Source organism: Danio rerio, chromosome 15, assembly GCF_052040795.2.
Source record: "Danio rerio strain M-AB ecotype USA chromosome 15, GRCz13ab, whole genome shotgun sequence".
NCBI lineage: Eukaryota > Metazoa > Chordata > Actinopteri > Cypriniformes > Danionidae > Danio > Danio rerio.
In genome coordinates, this window is record NC_141035.1 from 46,864,586 (window position 1) to 46,887,500 (window position 22,915).

The 22,915-nt window shown below is 37.7% G+C and overlaps 4 protein-coding genes across 6 annotated transcripts in view; 2 read left to right on the plus strand and 2 right to left on the minus strand.

Annotated features, from left to right (window-relative positions):
* gria4a (glutamate receptor, ionotropic, AMPA 4a) overlaps positions 1–22,915 on the minus strand; it is an 877,747-nt gene that overhangs the window by 227,957 nt on the left and 626,875 nt on the right. The window lies entirely within an intron of this gene.
* LOC100329885 (uncharacterized) lies at positions 173–3,418 on the minus strand. 2 transcript variants are annotated; one of them, XM_087284783.2, is made up of 3 exons: positions 3,285–3,418; positions 1,341–1,398; positions 173–1,129 (listed from the first exon to the last, which is right to left on the minus strand). In XM_087284783.2, the coding sequence occupies exon 3, from the start codon at positions 1,118–1,120 to the stop codon at positions 383–385; it is 738 nt and encodes a 245-aa protein (XP_087140909.1). In that variant the 5' UTR covers positions 1,121–1,129; positions 1,341–1,398; positions 3,285–3,418; the 3' UTR covers positions 173–382. The 2 variants fall into 2 exon arrangements, with proteins under 2 accessions (XP_087140909.1, XP_087140910.1); XM_087284784.1 differs by lacking the exon at positions 3,285–3,418 and adding an exon at positions 1,679–1,818.
* On the plus strand, positions 3,657–11,203 carry LOC100148620 (zinc finger protein 239-like). 2 transcript variants are annotated; one of them, NM_001386267.2, is made up of 3 exons: positions 3,657–3,719; positions 5,885–6,013; positions 10,054–11,203. In NM_001386267.2, the coding sequence occupies exons 1-3, from the start codon at positions 3,674–3,676 to the stop codon at positions 10,881–10,883; spliced, it is 1,005 nt and encodes a 334-aa protein (NP_001373196.2). In that variant the 5' UTR covers positions 3,657–3,673; the 3' UTR covers positions 10,884–11,203. The 2 variants fall into 2 exon arrangements, with proteins under 2 accessions (NP_001373196.2, NP_001373197.2); NM_001386268.2 differs by lacking the exon at positions 5,885–6,013.
* Positions 19,687–22,915, plus strand: part of LOC141377924 (uncharacterized) — a 5,890-nt gene continuing 2,661 nt past the window's right edge. The window contains exon 1 of the mRNA XM_087284770.1: positions 19,687–19,812. Within this exon, the coding sequence (XP_087140896.1) occupies positions 19,704–19,812 (109 nt within the window). The 5' untranslated portion in view covers positions 19,687–19,703. The remainder of the gene's footprint in view (positions 19,813–22,915) is intronic.

The following is a 22,915-nucleotide window of genomic DNA, read 5'->3' on the forward strand; positions in this document are numbered from 1 at the left end:
ACTCTTCTCTCATATTTTTGAAAGGAAACAGATCTCACTATAGGCATGCCAGTCTCTTTAACTCATAAAATAAAGATTTAGGCTACAGGTGTCTCAATGGCTCGAAGAGGATTTGTCCCAATTTGCACAAAAATACGTTTATAGTAAAAATAGATACAAAAAACAACATAAATGCAATTTAAATGTCTTTATTGTTTCATAGGGTATACAAAACTAGCATTGACAGCAAGTCATCAAATGTAAACAATGTCCAATACATACAAATTCATTTGAGATCAGTACACTTAGCCTGACAGATGATGAAAACCAATCACCTAGTACTAAATCTACTGAATTTAGTAATATTTGTACTAAATAATAAACATTAATGCATTTGTCATCCTCACCGTGATGACTTATGATGTTTTTTGATGTGATTGTCAAGCCTTTTACAATCTATAAATCCTCTGTCACATGGAGGACAGTAATATGGCCTCTCTCCAGTGTGAATTCGCTCATGTAACGTCAAGTTTCCAGACTGACTGAAACTTCTCTCACAATATGAGCACTTGTACGGTTTTTCTCCAGTGTGAACTCGTTGATGCTGCTTCAGACAATCAGCTCTATTAAAACTCATCCCACACTCCAAACACACATGATTTCTGTTGTCTGTGTGTGTTTTCTGGTGCCGTTTACAATGATCAAACCGTGTAAAAGTCTTTCCACAGAATGGACACGCATAAGGCTTCTCATTTGTGTGAACTCTCATGTGTAGTTTTAGAACTGATGCAGATATAAAATCGTGACCACACTGAGTACAGTGATACGACTTTTCTCCAGTGTGAATTCGCTCATGGATTTTCAAGGTTCCTGGCTGAGTGAAACTCTTCTCACAGTATGAGCACTTGTGAGGTTTTTCTCCAGTGTGAATCATGTGGTGTATCTTCAGATGGCCAGCTGTAGTAAAGCTCTTCCCACACAGCAAACACAAATGCTCTCTCTTTCTTTTACATGTTTTCTTTTCTTTACTCTTGTCCATCAGTCCTCCACCTCTTCCACACAGCTCTCTGTCTTTTATGTTTAGAGTTTTGAAGTCTTCCTCTTCCTCATTCAGTCTGGCTCTTTGCTTTTTCTTTTCCATAATTATGATCTAAAACATAGAAGCAATTCAATTAGCATTGTGAAAGTAACTAAATAATAATAAATAACAATCTTTTCTTAAAATTGAACAAGCTTCACATGATATGTTACAGGTTTCTAATCTTAGGGCTTAATTTAAAGGCTTCATATAATAAAAATCAGGATATACCAAGAGATAACTGAACAACAGAAGTACAGTACATGGATATAAATAGGCATACCGTGATTTCCTTGTCATGTAATTCCCGCAGAAGTAAAATCCAGATGTCGCTTCAGAGTCTGAACAGAAAGAGGGTTACAAAGAAAGAAAAGTAGATGTAGATGGGAAAGTTTGCTGCTATCTGGTCTCATTCCATCCGAGTCTGCAATGAACGGCTCTCTGTTTAAACTGTAGAGAGTTTTTGTGTTAAGGTTTTTTCCCTCCCCCAGTAGAGCTCTGACCAATGAGGTGTCATCTTTGGTTTGGGGTGTGACTTATTAGCATGTTAACTTTTAGTCACACTATCTCTTAAACACAAAGCGATAGCTCACTCAAAAATAAAAGATGCCATTTACTCACCCTGAGGGAGATTCATAGTGCTGGAATGCTGAAAACTGCAAGGGTTGGACTGGCCATCTGGCAATTTTGGCAAATGCCAGAAGGGCCGGACCATTTTTTAAATGTGGGCCAGTCTGCTATTAACATGTAAATAGACACATCAAGCTCATCTTATTGATGTCAAAAGGTTATAAACTACAGGACCATTGAAAAGTCAAGTGGCTTACTGCATTAGCTCTGACAAATACATTTAGTAAGAAGTTAAGTTTATTTATAAACTCATTTCGAGAGGATCACGTGCTTATGATTGCTATCGGCTGGATTCGCATTATCCAATTCTCAATGCACCAATCAGACGACTCTTAAACTACTACAAATACCCTGGGTTACAATCCACTGCTATCTTCGTTTTGAAGAATCCCCCCTTCCACCCCTACTCCTCTTCCTTCCTAGATGGGTGCTTAGCACTGTTGCCTCACAGCAAGAACGTCTCTGGTCCCAGGCTTTACCAAACCAGCAGACGTTTTTTGTGCGGAGTTTGCACTTTCTCACCGTGCTCAAGTGGGTTTCCCCCAGGTTCCCCGGTTTCCTCCCACCGTCCAAAAACATGCAACTTAAGTTAATTGACTAATCCAAATCAGCACCGTAGACATGAACCTAGTAAGTAGTTATCTCTAAAGAGCGATCACTATCTGTTCATTAGCTACAGCAGGGGAGTTCTCGAGATCTACCTGAGCTCAAACTCCCCACGCCTTGCAATAGGAGGGAGCTCCGGGCTCCAGGATCTTATGAGCTCAGAGCTCTTTCCCGGGACAGCATGCCAAACAAGCTTATAATCAATCATCAGCTAAGTGTGAACTCCTGAAATAGCGACAATTTCAAGCTAGCTATGTTTTAAAGAGCACAAATGTAAAAACCCAAAGAAAAACAAATGAAGAAAACAATTAACTTTAAGTGGCGGCAACTTACCTGTTGAATTAGTCAGACAATTAAATTAAAGGTACAACTATTAAATCTTATTCAGTTTAGAATTATTTTTTATGCAAATACTGTGGCCAGATCAGAGTAGGTAGCCTAGTACATGTTTCCTGCCAAATTTAGACACGTCAATGTAATAAGGAGGGGTTTTCACACATTGTTGTCTGCATAATTAGTAATTTGAGAAAAGATAATTTAATACCAAACAACATAAGTACAAGTAAAATGTCTTTGTTTCATACAAAATACTGGATATTTATATATTCATTAAAGCCATTATGCTCATGTTCTGCTGCATAAAATCATGTACAATCAGTTCATATTCACAGGTGAGATCTATTGATGACATAAATCAGCCTAGTTAAATCAGTTTATTTCATGTTTTCATCCCAAACATAACAGTTTGAACCATGCACAAAGGTTAAGCTGAATACTAATATCTTGAAAAATATCAAGTAAAACATCCATGTACTGTGATGATGGCAAAGAAATTAGTTAATAAACTATTATGTTTAGAATATGTTGAAAAAAATCTTAGCGTTAAATAGAAATTGGTGAAATTAACATACAGGAGGGCTAAAAATTCCGACTTTAACTGTAAACATAGGCATAACTGACTGAGTAACATTACATTAGATGGAAATATTACCGTGATATCCTCTTTGAAAATCCCGAAAACGAGAGTAAATCACAGCACACTTCACTTAAACTGGACTCTGGACAAAGAGTGTTACAAAGAAAGAAAAGTAGGAGTAAATGGGAAAGTTTCATGCTGTCTCTTACTCCATAGTAAAACAAACCTTGAGGATAGTTAACAGAGATTATTGTATTTAATGAGTACAGAGGCAGTAATGAAATCCATTATGTTATATCCAGTAATGATACTGTGGTTTTCAACGTGTTAATTCGATTTTCTAACCACTAGATAGCAGTTTTGCTCAAGGTGCTAGTTTGCTTAGTTCGTTTATATTTTTAAAACCACTAGATGGCAGTTTCTCTAAAGATGCTAGTTGGCTAAACAAAACAAACGAACGGAGCATGCGAAGAAGAGAGCAGCGCGAGGATGGAGATTTGACAAGTTCTGGTATTTATTCCTTTTAATTATGATTCTGAAAGGTTTGGGTGACATTATTCTAGAATATCCCATATTATTAGTTTGTATATTAACTGAGTTATTGATTTAAAGTGTTTGACATGTAGCCGTTTGAGATGTGCTGTTTAATGCATTTATTTATTTATATAACCTTGAACTTCTCTATGATATCTGCAATTTTATTTATCATAACGTTAATAAGGACTTTAGCAACATCAAAAATGTGATATAAATTGAGCGTTTATGTGAAAGACATTTTCTTTGGATGCTGTCAGTGATGTATTAAGCTTGATATGAAGCAGGTTGTAGGTGAGGTATACACACTACTAATAGAGCTGAATTACATTAAATAAATTGATTATATAGCGTTGTCAAAAAATATCTATAGCCCTGCTGAAAAATCCAGCCTAGGCTGGTTGGCTGGTTTTAGCTGGTCGACCAGGCTGGTTTTAGAGGGGTTTTGGCCACTTCCAGGCTGGTCTTTGCTGGTCAGGCTGGGAAATGACCAGCTAAAACCAGCTTGACCAGCCTAGCCAAGCTGGCAGTCCAGCCAAAACCAGCTATATCCAGCTTAAACCAGGCTGGTCAAGCTGGTTTTAGCTGGATTTGGCTGGTCATTTTTCAGCCTGACCAGCTAAGACCAGGCTGGAAATAGCTGGAAACCAGCCTGGAAATGGCCAAAACCCCTCCGCCTAGGCTGGTTTAAGCTGGATTTTTCAGCATTAATGTCATAGATATTTATAGTTATATTAGTTCTACATACAGTTAAAATCAGAATTATTAGCCCCCATGTATATTTTTTACCCAATTTTCGTTCAAAAGATTTTTTTTCAGTACATTTGTAAACATAATAGTTTTAATAACTCATTTCTAATAACTGATTTTGTTTATCTTTGTCATGATGACAGCACATAATATTTGACCAGATATATTTCAAGATAGCCTATTATTATTATTCAGCCTAAAAAGACATTTAAAGGTGTAACTAGGTTAACATACGATCATGGAGAACCTGGAAAAGTTTGGGAAAAACAGAAAATCCAACAGTGTTTAGGAAAAGTCGTGGAAATTACATTTACATTTAGTTATTTAGCAGACATTTTTACACTATAGGTTGTACTTGCAAAATTCTATCGTACAGCGCTGTGAAAAGGGTTAAACAATATCATTAGACGTTAAATGTAAGCGATTGCTCCACATTTACTTATTTTAAATGATCTTCTATTGGTCTCACGCAATAACCTGATGTGATTTCGCAGGTAAGAGTTCATCAAGTTTGAACTTTCCAATGCAGTGAAATGCGTAACTTGCGTGCGCTTGCGTTTCTGGTCTGCCGAATTTGCATGCCTATGAATGGAAGTCTATGAAGCGATAAGTGCAGTGTGATCGCAGCTTTAAAACAGATTTAGTTTTACCTACTATTACTAGTTTAATAAACTATTAAGGGTTACTTGCCTCCCCTATCTAGGGCCAGGGAAACATGCAACAATTTAACATAAAAGGGAAAAAATAAAAGGTATTAAACTTTTTTTTTTCCCCATTATAAAAATAATATAGGCCAATTTTGATAACAGAAAATATAACTATATATATTAAAAAAAAAAAAAAACTAAAGGGCAAGGCAGTCCCAGCACTTCAACAATAACTCCAATACACCAAAATAACAATAACACCAAATCCAATGTTCTATAAAAGAAGTACATTTATTTACAGATTAACAAATAATAAATGACCGATGGTATTGGTAGGTATAGAGGTAAAGTTGGTTTTATATTTGCACATTCAGACTTTCCCCTTAATAATATAATTTCATAAAAGTATTATAATACCAAAACCATATTAGCAGCCAATGACTATCAACGTACAACATTGTTCGCAGTCAAATAAACAGTGTTGATGTTGTTTACAAGTCATACTTGCATACTAATTCCCATCGAATATTTAAAGTAACACGGTAAACAATATAGAGACTTCTAAATGAATGAATGTGCGAATATAAAACTAACTTTACCTCTATATAGTAGGTTTCAAAAAAATACTCAGGAGGGGATAACGACAAAACAACAAACAAAAGATCTAACGGATTGAGGAAGCAACTTTATAAACTCTTTTATAAAAGAAAAAACAAAGATCTTACCTTGCTCCCTCTCTATCAGAAAAAGAAATGCAGCTGAAATCTGACAGAATGGTGGAGTTTGAGTTTATTAAAGTGGAGATTGATGACCTGACTGATCCAGAACCATCCAGAATAAATCATGAAGATGCTGAGGTTACCGAACAAACAGGTTGGTGTCCTTCATCTTAAAATGTAAAATGTTCACATGTGATAGACAAGATTGTATTTAGAGAAGAAACTTGACTTATAAAACCCAAAGCCATAATATTGGATGATTTTTCTGATCATATTTTATGTTTATGTTAATCAATGTGTTTGTATTAACCAGGCGATGACAGAAAATAACCATAGGCTCATTAAAGATGTGATAGCTCATCCTCACAGACAGATATCTGCTGTTCAGTCACTCTGTTTCATCAGTAATGTTCACATTACATTATATTCTAATATTCTGCTGCATAATATTATTTATTAAATATATATTAGATATATGTTTATTCCTTCAAAGTCCGTCCTATCTTCACGTGGCACTGCTGTGCGTTAATAATTCAGTAAGTAACCACGTTCCTTATCATTGTAGATATGCTTGATTGAGAGTCATTGTGTATTTTGCTTTAAATCGCCCCAGGAAAAATATTACATGTGTAAACCTTTCCTGCTCTGTCTCTGTTGTGTTAAGAGATATCAGGGGAGATTCACTTATTACTCCAGGGCCGAATAATGTTAGTTTCGGGGTGAACTCTTTTCGTTGCAGCTGGTAAATGAAAGAGGACAACCAAAAAATTTTTCAAAACATGGGACCCTCTAATAATTCATATTGAGACTAATGTACTCCTCCAACCATAAATTCCCAACCCCACCCACCTTTTTTTTTATTTTTTATTTTTTTAAATTTAATTTACTTATTTATTTATTTTTTTATTTTTTTATTTTTTCTGTAAATTTATTTTATTTTCATTTTTATTATTATTATTTTATTTTATTTTATATTATTATTTAATGCATTTCCTTTTCATCAAATTTTTTTTTTATTTTATTATTTTTTTATTTTTTTTATGTCAATTTGTCTTTTCTTTTTTTCAATTTATGTATGGTTCAAAAAAAAAAAGAAAAAACGAAAATACCTTTGTAATTGAATACCTTTAATGTACTGTACCTTTTGTCAAAAACACAATAAAAAAAATAAAAAAAATGAAAGAGGACACATGTAACTTGGTCCAAAATATTTATTACTTTCCGTGTGGTACAAAAATTAAGTCACCAAAAAGGGAACATCACAGAAAATGGTCTCATTGCTTAAAAACAGCTCCTCTTTTCTCTCTCCCTCTCCCTCTGTCTCACACACCCCAAACTGCAGCCAAGTCCCGTTGAAGGACACGCACATATTACAACACGTGTAAACATAACGGTTGTTTGTAATCTGATTATTTGTTATTATCAACGCGTTGCTGGTCATGTGTTGTTGATGTAAGATTGTATTCAGTTTGATCGGAATATTCATATTGATTATAACGAGCTCGCGTGAGAGCTGTCACCACACACACTGTAGCACGGGGGAGAGGCGAAAGGTGTATCCAGTTAAAGGGGTTCTTAACTAGCCGCTCATTCTGTCTTTATATTCTGCTCTGTGTTTGTCATAAAGTCAGCTCAATGCAGGTTTTGTATCAAAATCTGACTCTGATGGCAACTCTGCCTCTACAGTTGAGTAAAACTCTCAGTGGTTTATCATAAACTTTTCATCGATCATTTTCCCACAATTGACAGCATTGACTGATTGACAAGCACCTACATGTGACATGGTAAAACGCCAAATAGGATGAATCTGTGCCGCATTTTCTAAACGTACTATCTGTATTTAGCTGTTGGCTTGTACGGTGGCTCTAAACTGTCAAAACACCTCTGAAAAAGGCTTTTTCGGGCATGATATATTTGACAATGTGTACATCACTGTAACATGTTTTATTCATGATGGTTTCAGTTCTTAGCTCTTTCATTTTCATCTTATTTAAAAATGTTTAACTTGCTTGTTAATTAAATACCATTTTGTTATTTAAACTATTATTTTTATGCAACAGTCAACTTGCATGTTCATTTGCAATAAAAAAAAGGAAATAATTTTTTGCATGCTGATTTATGTGAAATGGTGAATATAGGTCTATAATCACCTTGCAATTTTGAAGTTATAGCTTTTTTGCTCTGTGTATAGGCTATTCAGTTCATAAGAGCAGTTCAATCTTTTATAAAGTTTGCTGTATAAAAATATAACAATTTAAAATATTTAAAATTATCGGCCTATACATATCGGCTATCGGCCACCAAGCCTGAATAATTATTGGTTATCGGTATCGGCCAAAAAATCCATATCCCTAATATTAGACATAATATGTTGTATAATAATATCGTCATTGTATTCATTTTTTGTAAAATCTTTATGTACGTTACATGTGGGAGCATGGGTCACGAATGAGTCCAAAGGCACAGGTACACATGAGTCTACAGCTATGAAAAAACATGGTTTGAGCAACTGATGAAGCATCGTTTTGTTATTCTATCAGCAGGAGAGTTTGTAAAAACACGTTAACGTGAGTACATGTATCTAAACAACATGTAAACATGAGTCCACAACCACAGCAAATCATATTTTGACTGATAAAGATATTAAAACAGGCCACTTCATTTGAAGTTCTGAGTAGCTCAGTTAGATAAGGTGATTGATGCGTGTGCTGAACCTACACGAGTTTGAATCCCGTTGATGACATGTAAATTATAATTATTTTTTAGATTAATTTTGGTTATATACTTGTCTGCCACACAGATATTAAAATCAATAATGCCCACAATGACTACGTTTACATGGAAATCAGTAATTGAATTAATTGGCTTAATCTAATTAAGAGAATAAAAACAAAAAAGTGTTTACATGCGCTGCTTTTTGAATGTCCTGTTCCTGTTTTACATTTTATAGCACATAATTCGATTTGCTTCACTGCACTATCCGCATTTCCTCCGGAGTTTCATGTAATTTTGGGTGTTTCAATATTAAAGGGTCACGAAACACCAAAACACATGTTTTGAGCTGTTGACAGTCGTATATGTGTCCCACACTGCTAAAAACACTATTAGGACACCTATATCTCACTAAAAAGTGTAAATTGGTTGTTTTTGCGTTATTTCGAGCAAATTCGTACTTCCAGTTTGAAACTAATTTTTGAAGCTGCGTCACGGTCATGACATAATAGCGTGTATTCCAGCGTGCAGACTGGACGTCTGTGCCAGAGTGTGTCTTATTACGTCTTACAGTGTGATGCATTAATGCACGAGTAAGGCTTGGTTCAAACCAATCAGCGCGCTCTATTGTGCAACTTCATTAATATTCATTACTGTCACAGTGTTTAGACGACAGAGACGCCACGTTGTGTTGGCAAAACAAGCGTGAAGTGTTGCTTTTATAGTTTGCTGCAGTTAAGTTTTGTTTTCATTTTCTCTCTGTGAGAGCTCAGCTGGAGTCACGTGTGGATTAACAGAGTATGCGACGCTCGACAACAATAACTTACGTGTCTAAGGAGGATTATTGTTTACCTGAGAGCTGTTCTCATCTGCAAACGCTGAGATCCGGATTCGCTTGTAGTCTCCTCTTAATAAAGACGCAGTTCTAGTTGCTGGTGATTGTCCTGTCTCTACAGATTTGGAAAGTGAGCGACCAGTGCTCTTTGTTTATTCAGTTTGTTCGTATCGAACTAAGTTAACTATTGCACCGAGTGTAAACATGTTAGCACCACAACCAAACTTTAACCTCTTGAAGGATTTTCACCGCATTTTGTGACCGGAATAACACACGCGGCTTTCTGACGCTTCCTGCCGTGTGCATCTAAGTTTCCGGGAAATGTCGAGGGTTTTTTTCTCTCATTCGCTGTGCGGTATCAAACATTGCATGAAAAATACACGCAGGAAAACCAAGACATTTTAAGGTCTGTCACACCCTGGTAACAACTTTTATAAATAGAAATTATATAAATATAAATTTATATTCCCACACACTACATACATATACTATCCTGTTGAGTGTGTAAGTGCTTAAGTACATAGTGCATAGTGTGCCATTTGGGGCGCAGCTTAAGTTTAACTAAAAAAGAAAAGAAAATCAATGGTATTTATAATTAATTACAATTACTTTCACAATGAACTGATTGATCTGATTATATATTTTAGATCACATGGAAAAGAACGAGCAAAGAGCCAGACTCAATGAGGAGGTGGAGAAAGACTTCAAAACTCAGAGCATAAAAGACAGAGAGCGGTGTGGAAAACGTGGAGGACTGATGGACAAGAGTAAACAGCAGAAGAAAACCGATAAAGAAAAAACAGATTGTGTGTGTTTGGAGTGTGGGAAGAGCTTCACTACAGCGGACAACCTGAAACGTCACCAAATGATCCACAATGGGGAAAAACCCTACAAGTGCTCATATTGTGAGAAGAGTTTCACTCAGGCAATAACAATGAGAGTACACGAGCGAATTCACACCGGAGAAAAGCCGTATCACTGTCCTCAATGTGGAGAGAGTTTCAGATATAAGACTTACCTCACTTACCATCTGCATGTTCACACCGGAGAAAAGCCGTTCACCTGTACTCAGTGTGGTCACGATTTTAAAAGAGCATCAGGTTTAAAACAACACATGCGAATTCACACACATGAGAAGGTTTATGCGTGTGCGTTCTGTGAAAATAGATTTTCACGTCCTGATGACTGTAAACGGCACCAGAAAACACACACTGACGAGAGAGATCATGTGTGTTCGGAGTGTGGGAAGAGCTTTACTAGAGCTGATCATCTGAAAAAACACCAAAGGATTCACACTGGAGAAAAACCGTACAAGTGCTCATACTGTGAGAAGAGTTTCACTCACTCCTCAAACTTGAAAACACACGAGCTAATTCACACCGGAGAGAGGCCGTATTACTGTCCTCCATGTCAGAAGGGTTTTATACGTTTAAACAGCCTTGAAAATCACATGAAAAAACATCAGAAGTCTTCATAGTGAGGAACAGTTTCATGAAAAATAATCCTGTGATGCTCCAGGGATAGACGAGTCTCGCTGACGTCAAGCTTCTCCAGCGCCTAGACTGCAGCTCTGCACAGGACGTTTGGCCAGAGAAGAAATGGTCATGCCCAACTGAGCCTGGTTTCTCTCAAGGTTTTTTAATTCTTCACTTTCGCCAGTTGGTGAAGTTTTTTTCCTCGCCGCTGTCGCCACTGGCTTGCATGGTTCGGGACCTGTAGAGCTGCGCATCGTTGGATTTGCTCTTCAGTGTTTGGACTCTCAGCATTGAATATTAAACCACGCTGAGCTGATCTAAACTTAATCTCTGAAATTATTCTTTTTTTAATAGAGAAGTTCTCAATTAACAATGCGGAGTTTGCATGTTCTCCCTGCCTTCGCGTGGGTTTCCTCCGGGTGCTCCGGTTTCCCCCACAGTGCAAAGACATGCGGTACAGGTGAATTGGGTAGGCTAAATTGTCCGTAGTGTATGAGTGTGTGTGTGTGAATGTGTGTGTGGATGTTTCCCAGAGATGGGTTGCGGCTGGAAGGGCATCCGCTGCGTAAAAAACTTGCTGGATAAGTTGGCGGTTCATTCCACTGTGGTGACCCCGGATTAATTAAGGGACTAAGCCGACAAGAAAATGAATGAATGAATGAATGAATAAATGAATGAATGAATTGACAATGAACTATATAACCTACACCTTTATTTACCTTTAAAGAACATCAGCATCAAAAAATGATATTTTCGGATAATGTTATCAGAGAACTTCCTGACCCCAGACCTCTACATGCCGTATAATACCGATTATTGTTACTATACAGATAAACTAATGTGTTTGCTGCTTTTGTACTGATTGTCTCAAGTAAAACCACTGTCCATTGAGATAATCTCCGTTTTCTTTTCTTTGATGCTTTCAAGATAATCAACCCGTTTTCTCATTGACTGCGTGATTCATTTTGAATACTTTCATTTTAATTCAGCAATTTATTTTTTAAAAGCGAATTCATTACACTAAAAAATATCTAATATACACACATATTATATCTTATTTTTTGTAGCAATGTGTTACTTTACTCGTTAGAAAAGTAATATTATTACGTAACTCGCGTTACTTGTAATGCATTACCCACAACACTGGTCTCCACAGCGGAATGAACCACCCAAATAACTAATGTTGTATAAAAAATATTATAATTTTATCTGCACTTATGTAAATTTGTATTCAGTTATTTTATAAATGCATTTACTTGGATGTGTTTTCCTCTATGGGTTGAAAACAGACCTAGAACATTTATTAGTACCTACTATTCAGAGCTGACTGCCTAAAATGCTCAAAGCAAGACATTACATTTTAGGAAAAGAGGTGTTTTAAATAACAATTGGTAGCTACCTGAATAAAGAATGAATCTAAAGAAAGATTAAATAATTTTACCTTTGAGTTGCCTGACTTTAATTCTACAGGTCAATTTCCACCACTTAATCCTGCTGAAAAATACAGCTTAAACCAGTCTAAGCTGACTGGCTGCTTTCAGCTGGTCGACCAGCCTGGTTTTAGAGGGGTTTTGGCCATTTTCAGACTGGTTTCCAGGCATTTTCAGCCTGGTCTTAGCTGGTCAGGCCGGAAAATTACCAGCTAAAACCAACTTGACCAGCTTGGTTTTGGCTGGGCTCCCAGCCTGGCTAGGCTGGTCAAGCTGGTTTTAGCTGGTCGTCTAAGCTGGTCATTTAAACATTTTTTTAGCAGTTTTCTTTCTTTATTTTTCTTTTAATTTTAACCCTGTGCTCCTTAAACTAAAAATCATAGCTTTGTTTAGCTATTTCCAACTTAATTTAACTGAAAGAGTATCCCCTCTGACACTAAATCTCAACGTGTCTGCCTAATAACAGAAAATCTCATACATTACCATAACGAATAAGGTTAAACTGTTAGCTTTGCGGCTGCCTCAGATAATCCCATTGAATTATCTACGCTAGAAACAAATATTAGGAGATATTTATGTAGTCAGGGCTCGAAATTGCGACCATTTTGGTCGCATATGCGCCCGAAAATTAATCTATGCGACCTCATAATATATATGGGAGCATTAGTGCGACTGCTGATAATGGTTGTAGTGCGACCTGTTTTGATTTTTTGTAAAAACATGCTGAATCGCTCTTCCCTGCCGCTATATTGGTTCATATTAGCTGTCATTCACTCAAGGTATTCCGCTGTCAGATGACAGGGAAGGAGCTTTTATGACCACGGGAAATGCAAACGGCTGAAGAGTAAAAACTTAAAGCACACAGGTTTGAAAACCCCACCTAAAGTTGAGGCGCAGATGAAAGCGATCATGACACGTCACGTGGTGAATAATGATCCGCCAGCTGAGATCAATCGAGTACGCGCTTCTTGGAGAAGGTGCCCGAATCTCCATGTGTTGCATTCACTGCGTGTTCAGCGCAAACGTCCGCTAAAAGTCAGAAGAAGCTCGCCTTTACTAAGTTTACACTGAAACTGCGGCTCATAACAAAGACCGGATTTGCGCCGATGGTTAGCGCAATAATCTTGCGCTGCCTACTTATTAATTGGGTCGGCTGACTCGCCTGCTTTTCCACAAACACAGAAAAATGAAGATCAGCTCAGACTGAACCTTTAAATTGACACAAACTGAAACCAAAACTTTAAAAGAGTGATAGAAGTGAGACTTTACTTTCTTTCTTTTGTCTATTCTTTTTTAAGGTGTATATTATTTTTTTATTTATTTACTTATGACTGCTTTGCAGCTTTCATCATTGAACTGAATGATTTATTATAATCTTTTGTTTGTTTTGTAGCAGTAATATTATTTATTAAATTGACATGCATATAAAAACAGCAGTACAAAATAAATATTTCTTACTGCAAGGCTTCATTTTTGTTTGATGCAAACTATACAATTATTTTTCATAAAGTAACAGACTTTTTATAGCAGATAACCTACATTCATGCACATTTAAGGCAGCATCATAATGGGAAAAAGGAATTCATTACTATTATTGTCTTTTTCATCATCATTAATATTCTATAATTATTAGACATTCATTTTGGAATTATTGCACACAAATATCAATGTCTTCGCAGCATTAGTTAGATAGTTGTTTCTGGTTTTTGTTAGTCCTATTAATGTTGTTTTAAAATACAATAAATCCCTTAAAAAACAATTTGCAGCTGTGCTCATTCATTTTTGGTGGGTGCTCCTAAATTTTTTCTGGTGCTCCTAAAAAATTTTTGGTGCTCCTAAATATTTGAAGTTGGGAGCACCGGTGCTACTGTCTTGTTCTGTGTTTAACTTTATTTGTTGCACGGGGCGTGCAGTAATTAAATAAGGAGACGGACAGTGAGTACCAACAACTTTCAGCTTTAATCCACAACGTGTTGCCGTATTACAGGTTAACCATCACTAGTAAACTCTTCTACTAGTCGTAAATTAGTGTCGCAAATATTCAGTGCTTACGTGAATATTACATCTCCCTTTTTTTCAAAAAACAAAAGAAAATGACACATTGCATCACTGAAGTGTATATCTAAATTATTAAACATTACTTTAGCATAAACATAAAGGGTGCTGGATTAAACAGAATTGCAACAGAAGGCACTTAATATAAGAACAAAGTGTCCATTTCTTTCTGACAGCCCATACCAGATTTTAGATTTCGTTCTCTCACAGGGGCAGCGATCCGCCTACACCCCAGACGAATTTCAAATTACAAATCAAGGATTTCTCTTGGTCGCACTGCTCGACCGGATCTGGTATGATATTGTATGGGCTGCACCTCTCTGACTTTTAAAGGCTGTGCTGGTATTTCAGCATGTACAGGAAACATTGGCGATGTATTGCTGTTTTGATTTTCTTCAATGTTTGCAGAACCACAAGGCTCCACAGCTTCCTCTTTTGTACAGAGAAGGTGACGTCGGTTTCTCCGATACACCTGACCATCTGAAGTGCGAACATGATAGGATCTTTCTGTGTTGGCTGGATGAACAACAACAGCAGGCTTCCAGAGGCCATGTTCCTGTATGCGAACAGGTTGTCCCATGCGAAGTTGTGACAGTTGATGCGCTGAACGATCATAATACTTTTTCTGATGCTGTTGCTGCTTTGCCCTTTTACAGCGAGCCTCTGTGACTTTGACAATTTCAGGTAGTAGCTGCTTGTTTGTGGTTGGCAGTATGGATCGCAGTCTGCGACTCATAAGGAGCTGAGCAGGTGACTTAAAGCTGTCAACAGGTGTATTCCTATACTCTAACAAACTGAGATAGGGATCTTTCCCGTCCATCATGGCTTTTGTCAACATCGATTTTGTGATCTGCACAGTCTTCTCAGCCAAACCGTTGCTCTGGGGGTAATAGGGGCTAGTGGTGGTATGTGTGAAACCCCATGTCTTTGCAAAGTCTTCGAACTCCTTGCTTCGATATTGTGGACCATTGTCGGAGACAAATTTCTCTGGGATACCATGTCTCGCGAAGATCACTTTCAGTTTGCTGATTACAGTGGCGGTCGTTGTGTTGGTGAGTTTGTCCACTTCAAAGAACCGGCTGTAGTAGTCTACTGTAATCATGTATTCTTCATGATTCCATGTGAAAAGATCTGAAGCTACGACTTGCCATGGTCTGGTTGGTATTTCATGAGAAATCATGGGCTCCTTAGTGTTTGAACGACGTTGCTCCAAGCAAGTATCGCACGTTTCGACCATGTGTTCTATTTGCTTACACATTCCTGGCCAAAATAACACATCTCGTGCTCTTTGCTTTGACTTTTCGACACCCATGTGACCAACATGAATACGTGTGAGCATTTCTTGTCTGAGTGATGTTGGTATGACTATTTTCTCACCTTTGAGAATGATTCCATTAGTCAATGAGAGTTCGTCTCGGAAGTTCCAGAAATCACTGACCTCTGCCGGGCACTTCTTCCTCTCTCCAGGCCATCCATTCAGAATCACTTGCTGCAGCCGAATGAGCTGGCTGTCTGATTCAGTCTCAGCACGGATCTGTTGCAGTTTTGTGTCAATGACTGGTAAGCTTTTATATACCATGTGAACTTGCATGTCCATTCCTTCACTGAGATTGTCGTGCTCTGTCTCTATGGATTTTCTAGAGAGGGTGTCTGCCACTGGAATCTCCTTTCCAGGTCGGTGTATGATGGTGATGTCATATTTCTGGAGCTGTAGAATCATTCTTTGGAGTCGCGGCGGAGCTGCAGCCAGAGGTTTTTTCATCACTGATTCAAGCGGCTTGTGATCAGACTCTACTATGACTTCACGGCCATAAACATACTGATGAAAACGCTTGCAGCCAAATAGGACCGCATATAGCTCCTTTTCTATTTGAGCGTAGCTCACTTCACATTCAGTCAGTGACCTTGATGCATAGCTGAGCGGCTTCCCGTCCTGAAGTAGGACTGCTCCAAGGCCATACTTTGATGCGTCCACTTGAAGGTGCAGTTTTTTCTGCGGGTCATAATATGCTAGAACTGGTCCAGGTTCTTTAGTTATGAGGTCTTTCATTTTTTTGAATGCATCATCATGCTGAGAATCCCATATGAACTCGCTGGACTGTTTAAGCAGTTGACGAAGTGGCGCATTGATGTCCGATAAACAGGGAGCAAACTTCGACAAGTAATTTATCATGCCCAGGACTGTTTCGAGCTCTGCTTTGCTCTTTGGTGGCTCCATGTTTTTGATCGCTGAGACCTTTTCGGGGTCCGGCTTGATTCCTTCAGCAGATAAGCAGTGACCAAAGTAGCGAACCTCGGTAGCACTCACAATGCTTTTCTCAGGGTTGAGTTTTACACCTTTCTCACGAGACCTTTGCAACATCGCATGCAAGTTGTCGTCATGCTCCTTTTTGGTTTGTCCGTACACCAGTATATCGTCAACGATTGCAACGACACCCCTTAAACCTTCGTACGTCTCATCAATTTTGCGTTGAAATTCATCCTGTGCGGAAATGATGCCAAATGGGAGACGTCGAAATCTGTACCTTCCAAATGGAGTGTTAAATGTCGTGAGCTTGGATGACTCCTCTGTCAGTTTGATTGCCCAGTACCCTGAACGGGCATCCAACACACTAAAGTATTTTGCACCCATTAATTTGGGTGTGATGTCTTCAATCGTCGGTAAAGGGTAGTGAGGACGTTTGATCGCTTTGTTGAGGTCACGGGGGTCTAAGCATATTCTAAGTTTGCGGGTTCGCGGTTTTTCCACAACTACGAGTGCATTTACCCAGTCAGTGGGCTCTGTTACCCTTATTATGACCCCTTGTCTCTCCATATTTTGCAGCTCTTCTTTCAGTCTGCCACATAGGGCCAGAGGTACCCTTCTTGGGGGATACACGACTGGAGTTGCGTCGGATTTCAGATGGATTGTGCATTCCCCTGGGAATAATCCAATGCCATCAAATACATCAGCATATTCCTCCATAATGCATTTGTCCTCTTTTAATGCATTTACTGAGAGCACTAGCTTTATTAAGTCCAGGTCGAGGCATGCTTTTAGACCTAACACGGGCGGTGCTTGTGTGTTGACTATGTAAAAGTTCATTAGTGTTTCTCTGTCCTTATATCTGCATGGCAGTGCACATGTCCCTTTTACTGTGAGCACTTGACCACCATATCCAGTGAGACTGTGTTTAGTCGGTGAGAGTTTGCACTGAGCTTTAATTTTATCAAATGTGTGCAGTGGAATGACATTTACCTGCGCTCCAGTGTCCAACTTGAAACTAACTTCAGTTTCCTCTACCCCTAGTAGTATGTCTGCAAATGCTTGTTCCATGTCACCTGGTTTTTGTGAGACTGAATCCACGAAAAACTCTGCAGGTGGGTCTTCTTCACAATGTGAAACCTCTCTGCTCACTGCATACATATTCTTTTTGCAAACAGAACGACATACTTTGGCGAAATGGTTACGTTTTCCACATTTGCCACACTGTTTACCTTTAGCAGGGCATTTCTCAGATGGACCGTGAGCCTGGTTGCCACAGTAACCGCAACTTCTGCCGCGCTCCGTGACGTCATTGCTGCTGCGATGTGAGGCTTTCACTTCAGCTTTCTTTGCTCTCTTCTGTGACTCTCTCTGTGCTGTGACAGCGTGCAGCACTTGATCGCGGGGATTGTATGAGCTGTTTGCGAACGTTTTGAGCTGAGCTTGTGCAACTTCGTGCGATCTGGCTATGTCCATAGCCTTGTCTAGCGTTAACTCCGAACCAACGCTCAGCAGCTTCTCTCGCACTCGAGGAGAGTGAATGCCAAACACGATGCGATCTCTGACCATTTCCTCACTGTCTGCATAAGCACAGTCTTTCACTAATAGTCTTAGCTCGGTTACAAATTGCTCAAAACTTTCATTTGCTCCTTGTATTCGCTCATGAAATTTATATCTAGCAAAGATTATGTTCGTTTTGGGCATCACATATGCTTCATACTTGTCGTAGTATGTTTGCAGTACCTTTGCTTCGTCTGCCGTCAGCGCCCAGGTGTTGAATATATCTCTTCCTTTTTCTCCTATCCATAGGAGCAAATAGCTGCACTTTTCGTCTTCTCCCCTTTTTTTCAGTGGACCTGCGAACATGAGCTCTGCATGCTGTCTGAATTTCCTCCATGCGTCGGGTAAATTAGACGATTCCCAGTTCATGTGCGGCGATGGTACTCCTGCTAAATCCATTTTTTAAATTTACTTTTCTTCTGACACCATGTCTTGTTCTGTGTTTAACTTTATTTGTTGCACGGGGCGTGCAGTAATTAAATAAGGAGACGGACAGTGAGTACCAACAACTTTCAGCTTTAATCCACAACGTGTTGCCGTATTACAGGTTAACCATCACTAGTAAACTCTTCTACTAGTCGTAAATTAGTGTCGCAAATATTCAGTGCTTACGTGAATATTACAGCTACCAAGTAAAAAAGTTAATTTCGAGCCCTGTGTAGTATAAGTGAAAACAAAAGTAGTAGTTATTTACAACTTATTTGTATATACAGCGTGCTTTTATATCCACTAGATGGCAGTCTCGCTAAAGATGCTAGTTTGCTAAACGAAACAAACAGAGCATGCGCAGAAGAGAGCAGCGAGAGCGGTGGGTTTGACTAGTTCTGATATTTATTATTTTTAAATTATAATTCTCAAACGACCATGTAGGGTTTAATGAATGACATTTTCGCTGGATGCAGAATATTTCAGCTTGTGTCGAGTTCTTGATTTAAAGTGAAATGAGGCAATTTGAGAGGAACGTAAATACATTGTTTAATTTGCGCATTTGTGTAATTAATTTAATCTGGAACATCAAAAATGGTCATATACTTACAGATGGACCACTTACCTTGATTCCTTTCTGCTATAAATCAGGTTTCAGATGAATTTTCACATTTAAAATAGGTGGCGGTTTCACTTCAGTAGTTTGTTTATAGTCAAAAGCACAAACAGAGCATGCGCAGAAGAGAAAGCGCGAAGTTTGCAATTTCAGGCTTTTGTTCTCATTAAACAACGATATAATGACAAAGAGTATATATTAAAAACATTTTCTATGTATGTTGAGATTCACTATATTTGATAACTAAAGTACATCTGAATTTAATTCATATGCTTTGTAAAATATCTCTTGGTCTATCAGTAAATACACATATTCAAGTGTAATTTCAATCCATTTATTTACCTGATTTTGTGATCTTTTCACAACACCCCTAATACTGATTGTAAAGCCTCACCCACTTCAGTTACAAACACCTCCCATTCAGCAGTGAGCTTCCTCCGCTTTTAAACCTCTGACCTGATCAGGAAATATTCACTGCTTCCTACAAGAGATGGAGACACTGGTGAAGACTGAGTCTGTTAAAGTGGAGATTGATGACTTGAGGGATCCAGAACCAACCAGAGTAAATCATGAAGACGCTGAGGTTACTGAACACACAGGTTGGTGTCCATTACTTGATCACATTTCTTAAATGTTTTAATCCACATGTAAAAACAGGAACTGATTGTATTTAGAAAAGAAACCCAAAGCCATAATATTAGACAAGAACTCTTTAATATAATCTTGTTTATGATAATCATTGTGGTTGTATAAACAGGACATTGAGAGAAATTAACCATTGGCTCTGTAAAGATTTGTTAGTTGATCCTCACACACAGATATCTGTTGCTTTTAGGGATGCACTGATTAACCGATTTCACTATTGACTGCGCTTTAATTCGTTAGGTTAATTAATCTTGAACGCTTCTCAACACCGTGTTTCTGCATGGAACAAAACTGCTGCAACTTAACAAAGTGATGTCAACTGAGTGTTAGTTTGAAGTTCCGAGCTTGTACACCGTGCACACCAGATTATCTATGGCTAAGGCGATTAACTAAGGGCCAATCACATATCACGTCTTTTGCATGCGCAGGTTCGTTAATTCCAATAGAGGCGCATGGCTTGCATATGTGGAGCGATGGACTCGTGCTTTCTAGACGGACCTACTAGTTGAAAGAATACAGCGAGCACCCTACATAAAAATAAAAAATCACAAACAATTTTGTTTTATAGTTGATCAAAAGTTTCAGCAGCCTTTGAATACATTTCTGCACTGTAAAAGATGAGATTTACATTAGATTTACATTAGACAAATACTTTTTATTTATTTATTGATTTTTAATTTTATTTATTGATTTTATTTTATTTATTTATTATTTAAATTTATGAAAAATAATAATTTAAAATGTATTTATAAATTATTTTAAATTCATTTATTTAAAAAGTTTTTATTTATATGTTTTCATTTATTTTTAATTTATTTATTTTAATTGTATTTATTTATTTTTATTTATTTACACTTAATTAATTAATTTATTTATTTTAGTTTATTAAAATTCATATTAATTGATTAATTTTTTTTAATTTATTGTCATTTATTTTATTTATTAAAAATTTATTCATTTTTTATTTATTTAAAATTTATTTATTTAAAATGTTTTATTTATTGACATTTATTTTCAGTGTAAAATTATTACTTATGTTTAAATGGCAAAACGTTTTTCACTTATTTTTAAGTCCAAAGACCATTGTTTCTTTTTATTAATATTTTGTGTCGTATGATTGGTTTCTAAGCAGCAATAAATTACACTTATAAATATATATAAGCAGTTTTCATGTGATTACTCTAAACTAGCAGTGTTTTAAAATTAAAGAATGCATAATAATCGTGATAACCGTGATTATTCCTCAGACTATACTCGCACAACCAAAATCTATAATCGTTGCATCCCTAGTTGCTTTCTTCTGTTAAATCCCTTTTAAATGACAATTTTCACATTTATATTGTGATTAATTATTTCTCTTTATGTGTCTAATTTAAAGGGTCATGAAACCCCCTCTTTCAGTTCAAGTTCAGTCTCAAGTCTTTTCATAAAATACTTCAAGATAGATATGATGGGTGTGGAGCGCTGTGAGCAGAGGGAGGAGTAGGTATGGCTGGCAGAGCTGGGGAGAAAGAGCGGAGCAAACAACTGTTGTCAGTTGGCTCACCAGCTTAAGACAATAATAAATAAAAAAATCTGACACAAAATGTGAGGAGACGCATGTTTTCATAGTTTACAAAGTTAAAAAAAAATTATGTTTTCAGTGTGGAAAGAGCTTCAGATTGACAGGAAACCTTAATCTGCACATGAGAGTTCATTCAAACACACACACACACACACGTTAAAAAAAACACCTTCCATGTAGTGTGCAACACAGCTCTAAGTGAAGTGAAATATCCAGCTAGGGCTTAAATCTGAAAGTGTGCCGTGTTTAAAACTATTGATTCATCTATAAAAGAGTCGACTCAGAGTGTTTTAAATGAATTCTCAGGACAGGGCTTGAAATTAACCTTTTTTCTTGGTATGACCGGTGCTCCTAACTTAAAAAATCTAGGCACACCAGACAAAATTTAGTCGCACCCACAAAAAATTATGATTACTACACGTTTTATATTAACAGATTTATTACATTTGAAATCAACTCTAATCAAAGTAACAAATAAACAAAAATCTGCATGCGCTCACCGGCCCTGTACGCACTGCTTGACGTGAATTAGATGAACTGAATTAACAATAATAACTGTGCTGTTTTCTTGTTTGATATTGCACAGAGGATATTGACATATAACTTATTCTGTACACACGTCATCTCAGGCACGTGCACACATAGGGCTCAACCTGTGCAGTGCACATGCCCTTTTCAGTCTTGGATTGAAAGTGCCCTTCCAAAATGATCAAAAGTGCCCCCGCGACGCGGCACACCCTCGGTCCCGCCATTCAGTAGGCGCGCGACAACACCGCTCTGAGTACGCGCGCGACTACACAGCTGATCAGTACGCGCGCAACAACCCCCCCCCCCCGCTATTCAAAAAAATGTATCCTGCACATGCCCTTTGGACGGTCTTTGCACGGGCCTGCGTCATCTTAATAGCAGTAACAGTCTTTTCATGAGCTGCAATATTAGCTTTCATGCTCTTTCGCGATGGGGAACGCGGTATCAGTCGCACGACTGACAGCATCGTGACGATTAAATGAAGGAATAAATAACGTTAGAACATCTCGTACTTAAAATGTGTAGATTCAGTGGCAAACACTGTTACCTGAAAACTTCATCCCACCGGCTTTACAGTGAATGCTTTAGTCATTTTCATAGCGAACTTTAAAGACTGGAAGTCTTTTATCCACTCTTCGAAAAGTGTAATTGCTGGATTGACATTCAGCACATGATCACTGATCAGATGTGCCTTTATTTGTAACTTTAGGTGGTTTCTAAAACTAAATCTGTCAGTGTTGTTTTCCTTTTCTCGTTTCCAGACCTTTACGTTTTCGCGGATGTAGCTCCCTGTCATCGAAACTGAGTGATTAACAGCTGATATTAACCAATCCATTCGCATTCTGTTAAGCTCTACAATTAGAAGAGCTTGAAGGCGGGGCACGCATTGCAGGCTTTGTTTACTGCAGCAAGTTGACATGTCAGCTGTTTCAAACCATTCCTGACCGCTGTGTTTTGGTGTTTTT

Excerpts from the sequence above, each read along its gene's own strand:
- LOC100148620 (NM_001386267.2), top strand. The coding sequence starts at position 3,674 with ATGCGAAGAAGAGAGCAGCGCGAGGATGGAGATTTGACAAGTTCTG. Across the intron at positions 3,720-5,884 it reads TGGAGATTTGACAAGTTCTG|AAAAAGAAATGCAGCTGAAA; the intron begins GTATTTATTCCT and ends CCTCTCTATCAG. Across the intron at positions 6,014-10,053 it reads TGAGGTTACCGAACAAACAG|ATCACATGGAAAAGAACGAG; the intron begins GTTGGTGTCCTT and ends TATATATTTTAG.
- LOC100329885 (XM_087284783.2), bottom strand. The coding sequence starts at position 1,120 with ATGGAAAAGAAAAAGCAAAGAGCCAGACTGAATGAGGAAGAGGAAGAC.